Below are 12,596 nucleotides of genomic sequence, written 5' to 3' on the forward strand. Positions count from 1 at the left end.
CCTACGGATGGAGATAGTTCTAGGCATTTTCTTTTCTACTGTTAGTGACATGCGTTTTTGCTCCGCTTACATCATGTTATACAAGTCGCCTTAGATGTTGAGAATTTTTGGAACATAACTCCGTCCTTCATTTTCTATATGAATGTTTGTACAAAGTTATATATCATGATAAGACTAAATAAATAATCCATGACTAGTAAAATTATACCATTTGTAGTTGACTAATCTACTTTCATGCACTAATTGCGAAATGCCAATGTTAGCGAAGTTTGAGTGCACTCATTCTTCTCAATCGACACGTCTATGATTCAATATTAATATCTAATTGGACACTAAAGACACATTATTACAATACTTCCTAAATATCTTATCGGGAATTTAAAACAAAGAACATAATCTGAACATATATTTTCTTCAGCCTCGTCAGCAATGTAATATTACATTTACAATATTCGTTCAGTGTAATGGTATACATCTAAAATCAGTGATGGGAGGAGGTGGGACGAGGAATCGAAGTTAGTCGAGGAGGGGTATGGAACGACGTACTAACCCCCCCCCCCCCCCCCCCCTTCTCCTTAATAGTAGACAATAAAACACACTTGTGGCACGGCAATGACATTGTCATGCACTTAAATTGATAACTAGAAAACGTTGCATTATACCCTTTAAGAACATCTCTAGCAGACCCCATATAACTCGCGAAACTGTAAAATAATCATCGGTTTATTTTAGGTGGAAAAAAGGTCCCAATAGAACCCGTAAACGACTCTGATCTATAAAAAAATTTAAGGGGCACGGCAAAAAACTCCTCCTGATCTGCAAAACACAGTTTTCGCGTCCGCTTATACGGTGACCTGTATCGAGAGAAAGCATTTGACGGGGGGCCAACTACCATGGAAACTTCTGCATCCGCCGTCTACGCCGTTCGCCACCCCGGAAGTCGCCCCGCCCGTCCACGGACGCCGGCCGTTGCGCCTGCCCGCGGCCGCTCGAGTCCATTCAGCTAGGTAGCCAGCTACTTCCTCTGCCCGCTTGAATCGATTGAGCGAGCAAGCTAGCTAGCTAGCTAGCTCGTGGATTGATTCAACTAGCTACGGCGACTGCGGCTCCTTATTTGGCCGTTTGGATCGATTCTTGTCGGAAACTCGAACAACTACGGAGGAGCTCGCTAAGACGACGAAGGAGGAGCTCCTGGATCGATCCGGCCACGGACGAGCTAGCTTCGTGCGTTGTTCTGAACGCTGGTGGTTTCGTATTTGACTGCTTCGTGCATCGTCTATGGACACGGGCGAGAGAAAGAAGAAGACTTGAGAAAGAATAAAAAAACGGATATTTGATTTACAGTTTAACTGTAAGAGTTCTGTTCGGTGGCAGCTCAACTAAAACACGTTTTTCGCAAGTTCCGTGGTTTAAGGGGTCTGCTAGAGATGCTCTTAATTTTGTAAAATATGCTCAGGTTTTGTCCAAAGTAGGTGGCAAGAGAAAAAATATGCTACATAGGTGAAAGAGTGGCTATATAAAGGTTTTTGGGTGAGGGGGTGGGGGTGAGAGTATTGCTCAAAATAGCATCATGATTTTGTAATTTTTCCCCCTCACAGTTTTTCAGTCTACATTATAGCCTAATCCACATGTTCCATTTCCAAATGTTGAAATCACACTCAAATTAAATTAAAATGATGCAGACCGTAAGTAGATTAAGTTGATTGATTAGCGTACGGGAAATGTGCGAAAAAAAGGATGTCTTGGTACTAAAAAGTCGATCGGAAATATCTTTTTGTTTAAAGTGCGTGGTGGCAGGGCAAGAGTCGATTGACATTCTATTGGCAGGAAAGGGAACAATGCTTTTTTTCAGTACAGATGGCCAACTCTAGACCAGCCTAGATACTTGGGCTAACTCAATTCTCCATAAACTCATACTTTTATATGCTGCCAAAATAGAAAACTCATGGATAATAGTACGCATCATTGTATATCTTTGATGTATCATACTCCGTTCGTCCCAAAATAACTGTCTCAAGCTTAGTACAATTTTATACTAGAGCTAGTATAAAGTTGAGACACTTATTTTGGGACGGAGGGAGTAATAATATTTACAATCATCTTAGCAATTGAATGTGTTGAATTTATTTTCTTTGTGGTTCAATATTCTTTTTAGTTCCAACGATTTTTGACTTTGTATTTGTGCACCACTGCAGTATCTTCTTCCCTGTTCATTTTCGGAAAATATATTTGTTTCTCACTTGCACTATTTTTTTATTTTTACAATTTTACGGTTATTTCTTGAGAATAAAGAATTTTCTGCCAAAACCCAAAAGGCATGAAATGGAAGGAAAAACATTTTGTATCTTTAACTATAATAAAAAAAGCACAGATTGTTTTTGTCAGTTCACCGTCATGTATTGACCAAGGCTTCTTTTCAATGGCGCACCCCACCAACCCGCCTGAGCCTTGCTACTGTCCGGCCCAACCAATGGGATATAAAAAAAGGCTGACACCGCTATGGACCTCGCAATCTCCATCCAATACCATAGGTTGAGATCATCCATCGAGCTACTCATGGATGAGTGTACAAGGCTGGATTTGTTCTCCTACTAAATGGTCTCACCTCGCCTTTTTTAAGGGTGTGTCTAGAACTCATCTAGATGAGTGCGTTGCCACGGAAGAAAAAAAAACATAATCTTCAATGATGATGAACACATTATGTTCACATATCATCGCTTGATTTAGAAATTTTGTACACAAATGCAAGAAAATGTTTCTTCTTTTAAATTTATTCACAAGTTGAAGCAATCTTTACATTTTCAAAAAATTTGGTAACTCAAAGATTTATTATGAATTTCAAGATTTTTTTAGAAAACATACAATAATAATCCGATGCATCCAACAGTTAATTCTTCAAAATTCATACAGGTATATTGTCACATAGACTTAGAAGCATTAATATTTAACTACATACATTAGATCTTTGAACAATTTTACAAATATGGGAACAATTTTAAAAGTTTTTGTAATTCTAAATTATTTAAATTATAAATAAACAAAAATGGAAAGGAAAATTTTAAATAAAAAAAAGAAACTATCAAAACAGACATTAGCTATTTTTAAAATATTAGGACATTTTTTAAATTCATTAACATATTTTGAATTAGAAAGCATTTTGTTAAATGCCTTTAATAATTTTTAATATATGGAATTGTATTTGAGATCATGGACTTTTCTTATTGTACAAATATTTTTCTAAAATTGCAAACATTTTATTGTATATGGGAGCATTTTTTACAAAACTCCGAGCAGTTTTTGAAGTCACAAACATTTTAATTTTTGAAATGTGTTGATTTATAATTTTCAGTTTATTAAAATTTTAAAGATTATTTGAAGTTCTAAATTATTTAAAATAAAAAAATAAAACGGAACTGAAAATAAATAAATAAATGGAACTAAAAGCAGGCGCCTGTGCATGGGCTGGCCCATACGGTGTGTTGGATATTCTCCCAGCATGCAGAGCGTAATATAGGACGTTTTTACATGGGCTGGCCCAGTCCAAGATTTTTTGCTTTATGAAACGTTTTTTATTACTTACCGGTGGCATAGTGGATAATTTATGCAAACTTTAGGGATAATTTTCAAGACGGACGACCAGAAACCGTTTTTGCTTTATTGTTAGGGAGAGATTTGGTTTCATTCACATGACATCAGCTGACATCACCTTTTGTTGTGGTAGCCCGTTTTCATTGGCATGCTAATGGGCTGGTTGTTAGTTTTTTTTTAGTTTTCTTATGGGCTTGGGCAGCTGAGTGTGTACGGTATTTTTTTGGGTACGTTTCTGGTCTTGGGCCACTTGAGTGGTTGTTGGGCCAGTTGAACGTTTTTCCTTAGAATTTTCAAGACTGTTGTTGAATCATTTCATTTTTTTTCCTTTTATCCAAACTTCAGCTCGTTTCCAGTTTAAAAAGTTTTAATTTATTGATTAATTAGTGTACACACGTAGCTCGATTGGGCTCGTATAGGTCCTTCGTTTTTTCTCCATGGATAAGTATAGTGTTGTAAATTTTGCATGCGACTAGAATTCTTTTTAATATTCTTTTGCTTTTTTTGTTCCTTCTTGTTGTCATTTCCTATTTTGAAAATTATATTGAAAATGCTAAGAAAACATAGTTGCAAATGCTCTGTATGGCATGCAATTGCATGCATGTTGAGACGTATGTAGTCGCGACACTGAGCTAATTACATGTGTGGTGTGATAGTTGGTACGACTAAATAAGAAAAAAAAAGGAGTGGCACCTGTTACATGTAGTTGCAATGGTTGCAATTTGTGCAACTCGCATACATGTGACTTAGTAAAAAATAAAAAAGAATAGATAAAAATTGTGAGCGTTTGGAGCTCACTGAGTTTTATGTTAGTAAGTAAAAAAGATATGCACTAACTCCTCTTCCAACCCCCATTTCCAGTCGCTTTTGTGCACATATAGTTGAAGCCGGATTATAATGCTTGTGATTGCATGTCTAGTGGTGGACATGCAACTCGTCCGACAGACCCCTCGTGACCCTAGTTAAAGTCGCTTTGTGCCCATACATTATAGTCGGGTTACGGTCCTGACAACTCCCTCCCCATTCAATTGCAGTCGCTTTATACTCCGTGTAGTTGTAGTCGGGTTTCAATGCTTATAGTTTCATGTTCATTGATGGACATGCAACTGTCCTGACAACCCTCACATTAAACCACTAGTAAAAAAAGTGCATCAGTCCCGGTTTATAAGGGTCTTTAGTCCCGGTTCTGCAACCGGGACTAAGCAATCGGGATAAAAGGCCCCAACTTTTGGTTTCAGTTGCATTATGAACCGAGACTAAAGGAGTTTCACGTGGCCACTGTGGGGCACCCGGGCAGGAGGACCTTTAGGCCCTGTTCGGAGAACCTCCACCCCACAACTCTACTCCCGGAGCAGGTGGAGTTCTGGTTCAAAGTGACGGAGCGACTGTTGCACGGCTCTGCAACTCCCAAAATTTCACGGAGCTGGTGAGACTCCGAACACCTCCTTAATCCCGGTTCATAACACCGACCGGGACTAAAAGGTAGCCACGCGTCAACACCTGTCATGTGTTTTTTTTTAAATGAGGGATTTAAGGTTTTGGAGGGTTTAGGGGTTTCATAAGAGCAACTAAAATAATCACCTAGCTATGTAATCTAACAAACGCTGCCGTGGGAGAACATTGGCGTCCCATATAGAGAGCGTTAGCTCAATGCAATGCTCAAATGCTTCTAGATACTTACAAAAAATTCTTGATTCAAAACATGAAGTTGGTTATGAATCCACGCAAGGGATCACTTGGGGAACGATCGAGCAAAATGAAAAGAAACGAGAGGTTCAATCCAACTTACTGCTAGCATTAGAATATGGTTTTTCAGTGTTATCGGTGAATATTTCCTGTTGGCATTGAAAGGGATCAGATGGCTTTGCCACAGAACATTCCATCCAGATGATTCCTCTGTTCCATTCAAGCAAATCAAGCCAGCCTTCCATGCATGGCACCAGATTTCCAGATCATGACTATTCCGTAATTCATCCCCTCTCTCGGAAAGAGCTACACATCAAATGGAGTTACAAATCATCCCCAAAAAACTGACTGCGCACCCTCCCGCTTGCAGGAACTAATTCCACGACGCGCCACCAGGCTGTTCTCACGCTATCTTCATCGAGTCGTCTTTAGGCGGCAAGAACTCAACCATCTGCATCCCTCTTCCTGCGACGGCGATGTGGTATTTCCTACACCCACTGACAAGATAACAACAATCACCGTGAGAATATCGTAAAGATTGAACTACGACAGAGAACATCATGTAGACATTTTCCTTGGCCAAAAAAAAAAAAAAAAAAGAATACAGATGCTGCTGCGAAGCCTCCTCACAAGTCATGGAAAACGTCCATAGTTTCCGGCTCGGGCACGCTGATGATGACATGGGAATGCTCCGTGAATTTGCCGGATGGACCCATTTTCCAACATCTGATTCTCTGGTCAAGCCCAGTGGAGAAAGCCCAGGCACCGTCCGTCCAGATACCTGACCGTAAAAGTGCAAATGCTTGTATCATCAGCTTACATGAACAGTTGCGAAACTGAAATACTGAACCAAGCCGTGGTATTCTTAATAGTGACAGACATACCTTTCACTGCTGATCCGTGAGCGGAGGGAACCGTGTGCTGGCCAAGTATTTGAAGTCCACCTTTGTCAGGAGGCGAGACTATGTTTGACATGTTAGTTGAGCAGCCCTGCGGGGGTGCTAATGTGAACACAAAACACTGAACCGCCTGATCATCACCGCCACTTATGATGCAGTAAGACGTGCCAGCAATAGAGCATGACCGCTGCTCCATCTCCGAAACATGGAGGCAGTTCACGCCTGACTGGTGAACACCGGCCAATATCTGCAATGGCTGCAGTTCAGGTATATCACACGACTGGGTACTTGAAACTGTGTTCTCGGTGTTTTTTATGGCCTCGTTTTCTCCCGCTCCTGAAGTTTCATGTGGACTCTCCGCAGCAGCGCACGAGGCGCTCAGATTGTTCTCACTACGGAGCAATGCCTGTCCGTTACCCTTCTTCACGGAACTGTTTGCCAGTGATCGCCACCGACGACGACCACCCTGACTCCCTCTTCCTGTCTTGGGCCGCTTTTGGCAGTCGATGACCATGTGCGGTTTCGTCTCTGATACTAGTTGCATAAAGCCATGAATGGTGTCTGTTAGGTCCCACAATGTAATGCTACCATCTGTAGACCCACTCACGATAATGTATCTATCGCCATTATAAACAACACCTGAAAGCAAATGTGTGAATTCCATTATGCTTAACAACATTTTCAGAACAAAAAAGAAAGGGTAGAACTGACCTTCACAGTGGGCACTAGAGACGACAACGATATGCCGTAGGACAAGAACTGGTGATGCCTGTGGGACCAACAAGGCAACATCAAACCTGTACACAGAGAAAAGGAACAGCTAACTGAAACCACCAAGACTAGTACAGATAAATAGGAACTCTGCCTCGGAAATTTCATGTTACGTACCATAATCGAGAAGGCAAAAGAAGAGCACGGAGAACCACTGTTGCATCCGAGCAAGCAACAACAACAAAACATACTGTCAACCTGACATAAAACAAAGAGCTCAGACTACCCTCATTTCTTGCAAGAGCAAATCAAAAATAAAATCCTAGACCCTATATTTCTGAGAAATTCATGAACCATTTCTTGCAAGAGCTGAAACAGAAAGTAGCATAGACCGTATATTTGTAACCAATTCATGACAGTCATTCTCGCAAGAGCTAACCAGAAAGAACCCTAGACCCTATATTTGTGAGCAATCCATGAGTGTCATTTCTGCAAGAGCTGCAACAGAAAGTACCCTAGACCCTATATTTGTGGGCCATTCATGACAGTCATTTCTTGCAAGAGCTGGAACAGAAAGTACCCTACACCCTATATTTGTGAGCGATTGATGAGAGCGGTGTCAAATCTTACTCAGTAGCCGGATGTTTCAAAAGAAAAGCTGTAACAGAAAGGTAACGCCAGTCATTTTCCATCTGTTCCATAATAGCCAGATTAGGTTGAGCAGAGCAATTTCCTTTCCCGCCTTCCTCGATGTTCCGCTTTACATGATCAGCTTTCAATCTGTTGGTGCCAAGCTTTGGTGGCATGTGGGTAGAAAGCCACTGAAATGTAACCGCTGAATCACTAATATCTGAGCATAACGAGCTTTGCTTGGTGTCTAAATCTAGATCACTCGAACACGCTTGTTTGTTCTCTGCGGTCCTAGGTTCTAGAACCCAAGCCGTCAGAACTTGCTTTGATCCAACAGATATCAATATGTAAGTGGTGTCCTTGTCTTCGGCCAAAATGTCGGCAGAACTGACACTAGAGTTGCATGATTTATCTGCTAATGTGTAAGTCTTTGGGACGAAGCACGTATCTCTCACAGCTGACCCACCAACATGCTCCCCCAGCAGCTTGGATGAACACCATCTTCCATCACTACTAGCGGAGTACCTGTAACAAAGATCAACAACAAAATATATAATATGATTCATAACAGCACCTGAAATGGACAGGTATATTTGAGTAAACCACGTTTGTTATTATGCAGCAATGGTAACTTATTTACCCTGTAAGCCGGACGGTTCCATCTTCGCACCCGGTTGCAATCCACAAATCTGTACTCTTCTCAGGATGTGAATAGCTTGCGGGATCTATGAAGCAAAGAGAATGCACTTCTCTTCCATGGAACTGGGTATGAAAAACTTGAGGAAGCAGCTTCCTATCTTGAGCTGGTGCCCAGTGTCTGTGGACATGAATACTGTGGTCCTGCTAGCAAGTCAATTCTCATGAGGTGTGTAAATTTGCATAGAAGAACAGTTAAGAAAACAATTTCACAGACATCGTTAAGCAAGGGCAGCAAACCTTCACGAAGGCGAAACAGTTTTGATACTCAGGGACTGTCCCAAGATAATAAGAGTAAGGGCGCCGCCATCCTCCGCATGATATTTGAACCAGCTATAGAAGGGAAAACAATCCAGAATTAACAGATTAGGACAACCATTGCCAAATTCAAACTTCAAACTGTCCAGTTTATCCAGTATGTCTTACCTTTGTATCATTTTCAAGGTCCCAAATGATAAAATCCGCAGAGGTGAAACCTATTGCATAGGTACCAACCAATTGGTTACCAGAGGCATGATTTGCGTGGATGGATTGAATGGTGCCTAATTCTTTCAATTGTCTCATTCCAACAAATTCAACGTTTTTGACATTTCTCCCATACTTGAAGAAGCAAATACAGCCGTCTCCCCCAGTCTGTAAAATGTTCAGAGGAGAGGAGTTTATGTCAGGCCAAGCTCATGACTTCAATAAAAGGAACAACAACAAAACTCTGTACATACAGTGTGGATTTCAATATGATCCGAAGCTGAGGTGATTATCTGAACACTTGTGACACTAGAAATGCCATGAGCTCCTTTAAAACGGTCACGTAAAGGTATCTTCTGCTGTGCCTCACTGCTGTCATGTGCTGCCAATGTGTTATGAAAAGGAAAGGCAGCGATGTTACCCTTCTTATCACCTGTTATAAGGATCTGCACAGAAATTAACATGTAATTTATTTTTACATCAGAGAACAAAATATATTCTTTGCAGCAACCTGTAACATTTCTCTTCATCTGATAGTTAGAACATCAGGCACTAGTATTCTATAAACAATTAGTGTTCCCGTAGTCATAATTATAAAACGTCTGATATTCGCGTGAAATATTATATAGGCCACTGTTAAGGTTTTGCATTCAATGAGAAACAGAGCAAGTTTATAAGAATTACCTCATCCTGAAGTGATACATCTAAACACATGATACGAGTCCCAAAGGGAGATTCAAACATTGCAACAAGTGAAACCTCCTGAGCTGTACTAATCGCATGGCCATTTGACAAAAGGGCATTCCTTACATTCCATAACTTAAGAGTGCCTCTAGGATCAGCTGTGAAAATGTGGCTGCGAGGAAAATAAAACTGTTGAGAACAATATTACCTGCTAACCAGAAAGTAAATAGGTAATAATCAACATACCTACATTGAAGTGACTTGCACCAGTATAATCCTAGTAGTTGCCTATCCTTTTCAGCTGGCCAGGTAAAAGATAAATCTATTTTAGGTTCAAGACTGGGACTGCTTAACCGGACAATAGTAACATTCCCACGGCCGTCTCCAAGGGCAATTATATCCTCCTTATCCAGAGAAAAGTCTGAGGACACTATCATTACATCCATACATATGATCGGTGCTTTCTCTGTGACCTGAATAACCTCAGTCCATCTTACATCTTTTGTATTAGAGAGGTCAGCATGATGCAGATATCCATTGTTTGTGGCAACATAGAGAATATTTTGTTGCACAAAGTGTAAGCATCGGACATATTCACTTTTGCTGTGATAAACGAAAGAATAATTAGTTAATTACTCGCACTATATCACCATGAAAGATAGAGATTGTACAAGATAACACAGAAACACACCATACCTATCCAAGGCACCATGCCGTCCTGATACTATAGGAGAAGATACTTCAAACACCTCAGACTCGTATTTCAGACCATCTGGGGCCGCTTTTTCTTCCAATGTGTCATGAAAAGAGGAATTACATAGGTGGTGCACTTTGATTGCTGAATCAAACCCAGCAGTGATCAGAACCAGTGAGCTTGGATCATATAAACATCGCCATAATCCTCGGCCGCTGTAACAGTAGAGGCAGCAGAGCAAATTAAGTTTTAATAAGGGAGAAACTTCTTGCAGGTCAAGGTACTCAAACTTGCACATACTTAATCTGGCTCGCCTTACACTTTCTGCCCAACTTACATGTGTTCTTTGAACGTTTTGATTAGCTTTCCATCCATGCCCCAAATGCAGCAAGTACAATCCTCACCAGCAGTTATAACTATCTAAAAGGCAAGTTCAGGTGAAAACAGTAAGATGTATTTAGTTTACAATAAAAGCTACTTCCTCTGTACCTAAATAATTGTAGTTGGGAAGAACTAGTCTAGTTTTCCCCAACTACAATTATTTAGGTACGGAGGGAGTAGATGGGTAAGTTCCACTTTTCTGACAAAAAAAAGCCTTAACGTAATAATATGGTATGTGTCCATGATAGATTCGTGAGTTAAAAAAAAGCATTGAGGAAACGGACGCCACCAAACAAACATAATAGCAAATCCACCTTCAAAACTGAAAGACGAAAAGGCAAAGTGCAATAAACTTACAGAATCAGATATGCAGCAATCCCAAATTCTAGCACTGTGTCCAAAAAGTGTCAGTTTTGGTATAATGTCGACATCATCAATTCTGGCTGCTTGATTGGTAAGATCCTGTGGCTGACAACTTAACATCCACATGCGAGCACTGCCATAACAATGAAGCCAAGCACATAAGATAAGACTGATATAACAAAAGACGGGCAATTGAAACAATAAGTTCAAGAAGCTAGATACTTCAGCAAATGAAATCTGACATGGATAATGCAGAGAAGTGAAAACCAGAACGAACCAAACCTGCGGTCATCGGAGACGGACATGAACTTTGATCCGTCAGAAGACCAAGCTATTCGGAATATTGAACCCTCATGTTCCTTCAATCTTCCAATATGAACAGCCATGTATTTATTATTATGACTAAGATGAACGTTTTCACGGTTCTCTACACCAGCAGCGCCCAACTCGTCCGAGCTTAACAAGGAAGAACTCGGGGTTTCAGGTACCAGTTTCCAAATAAGAATCTGGAAAACAGATACAGTGGAGTTATAATAATGCTTATACCAGACATCCGAGCTTAGCAAAGTCTGTCTCAAAAATTTAGTGCGCTAGAGGTTAGAAGAGCCTGGACGGCTACCTCGTTCAGAATGGTACCAGACGCGACGAGGAGGGATTGAACAGAGTCCCCCCACATTCTCATTGAATACAGAAGGCACTTCTCTGCATCCACAAAACACACCAGGACCAAGCATATGTCAATACAAATTCTGGCACGGAGGATATAGTTTCAAACTTGGGGGCTCGTCGAACCTGGAGAATTCACCCTGGTAACGAACACACGGTCCTTCAAATCCCACAAGGCCACTGAATTGTCGCCCAAACCGATCGCAAGCAGCCCGTCGACCTGCGCCGAGAAGGAACACACATGAATAATGTACAAGCATGAATGGCAATGGAAAACGAAGCTTCCCACCGCGAATGACCGAGTGTGCATACCTCGAGGAAGCAAGCGTCGAGCACCCAGTGGTCGAACCCGGGGAGCCTCTGCTCCAGCTGCAGCAGCACGCCGGCCGCGTCGACGCGGAGGCTGAGGAGCTTCACCCTCCTCTCGCCGAACACGGCGACGGTGAGCCCGTCGGCGGGGCCATTGGGGGCACGGACGCGGGGTTGGATGCCGTGGACGCGCACGCCGTCGAAGACCCGGAAGGAGGCGACGAGCCTGGCGGCATCCAGGTCGTAGACGAGCAGCTCCGACCCGGTCCCTGCGAGAGCGCGCGGCGTAATAGGTGAGGTGAGCGTACGGCGCGCCGGAGGGCAGGGAGAGGGGAGGGGGAGGTACCGGCGAGGAGGAGGGGGCGCGGGGAGGAGGGGAGGAAGGAGAGCGCGGAGACGTCGCCGAGGTAGGAGCCCAGCCGCAGGCCGGCGCCGGCGCCGGCGGCCATGGCGGAGGAGTGGTGGGAGCTGAGGGGAGTAGGGTTCTCTGGCGGTTTAAGTTTTTTTTGGGCCCAAACTCTCGATTGGTTGGGCTTGGAAAAAGCCCAATTTAAATTTGGCGAAATAAACACACGAATCGAAAAGCCGATCGATTATACACTGAATTATGTAATTTAGTTTTAAATTTTTTAACATCGTATCAACTGAGATTCGTCTGATGAATCGACCTATTTCAAATTTGCTATTTAAAAAAATTCCAAGGGACGCACACCCTACTCCTAGCGGGACCGGCCCACCTAAATTTTTCAAATGCCTGTGTTTCACACATGGGAGGGTAATCTTTGTTTTTGAGATAGCTCACCATCCATGCTGAATGGTACATG

General features: G+C 42.0%; 1 protein-coding gene across 2 annotated transcripts; it reads right to left on the bottom strand.

Moving 5' to 3' along the window:
* Positions 1-5,362: 5,362 nt before the first annotated feature.
* On the bottom strand, positions 5,363-12,255 carry LOC123450032 (WD repeat-containing protein 6). Of its 2 annotated transcripts, none has more exons than XM_045127428.1 (20): positions 12,119-12,248; positions 11,776-12,041; positions 11,590-11,683; positions 11,417-11,499; positions 11,080-11,303; positions 10,792-10,930; positions 10,391-10,473; positions 10,056-10,268; positions 9,606-9,962; positions 9,360-9,531; positions 8,930-9,121; positions 8,637-8,843; positions 8,451-8,543; positions 8,155-8,354; positions 7,515-8,039; positions 7,062-7,142; positions 6,885-6,970; positions 6,159-6,812; positions 5,905-6,055; positions 5,363-5,771 (listed from the first exon to the last, which is right to left on the bottom strand). In XM_045127428.1, the coding sequence occupies exons 1-20, from the start codon at positions 12,219-12,221 to the stop codon at positions 5,678-5,680; spliced, it is 4,017 nt and encodes a 1,338-aa protein (XP_044983363.1). In that variant the 5' UTR covers positions 12,222-12,248; the 3' UTR covers positions 5,363-5,677. The 2 variants fall into 2 exon arrangements, with proteins under 2 accessions (XP_044983363.1, XP_044983364.1); XM_045127429.1 differs by having other exon boundaries at positions 5,679-5,771; positions 5,880-6,055; positions 12,119-12,255.
* Positions 12,256-12,596: the final 341 nt, after the last annotated feature.

The sequence above is a fragment of the Hordeum vulgare genome, chromosome 4H (assembly GCF_904849725.1).
Source record: "Hordeum vulgare subsp. vulgare chromosome 4H, MorexV3_pseudomolecules_assembly, whole genome shotgun sequence".
NCBI classification, from domain to species: domain Eukaryota; kingdom Viridiplantae; phylum Streptophyta; class Magnoliopsida; order Poales; family Poaceae; genus Hordeum; species Hordeum vulgare.

Excerpts from the sequence above, each read along its gene's own strand:
- LOC123450032 (XM_045127428.1), bottom strand. The coding sequence starts at position 12,221 with ATGGCCGCCGGCGCCGGCGCCGGCCTGCGGCTGGGCTCCTACCTCGGC. Across the intron at positions 11,500-11,589 it reads TACCAGGGTGAATTCTCCAG|AGAAGTGCCTTCTGTATTCA; the intron begins GTTCGACGAGCC and ends TTGTGGATGCAG. Across the intron at positions 5,772-5,904 it reads ATGGACGTTTTCCATGACTT|TGGGTGTAGGAAATACCACA; the intron begins GTGAGGAGGCTT and ends TTATCTTGTCAG.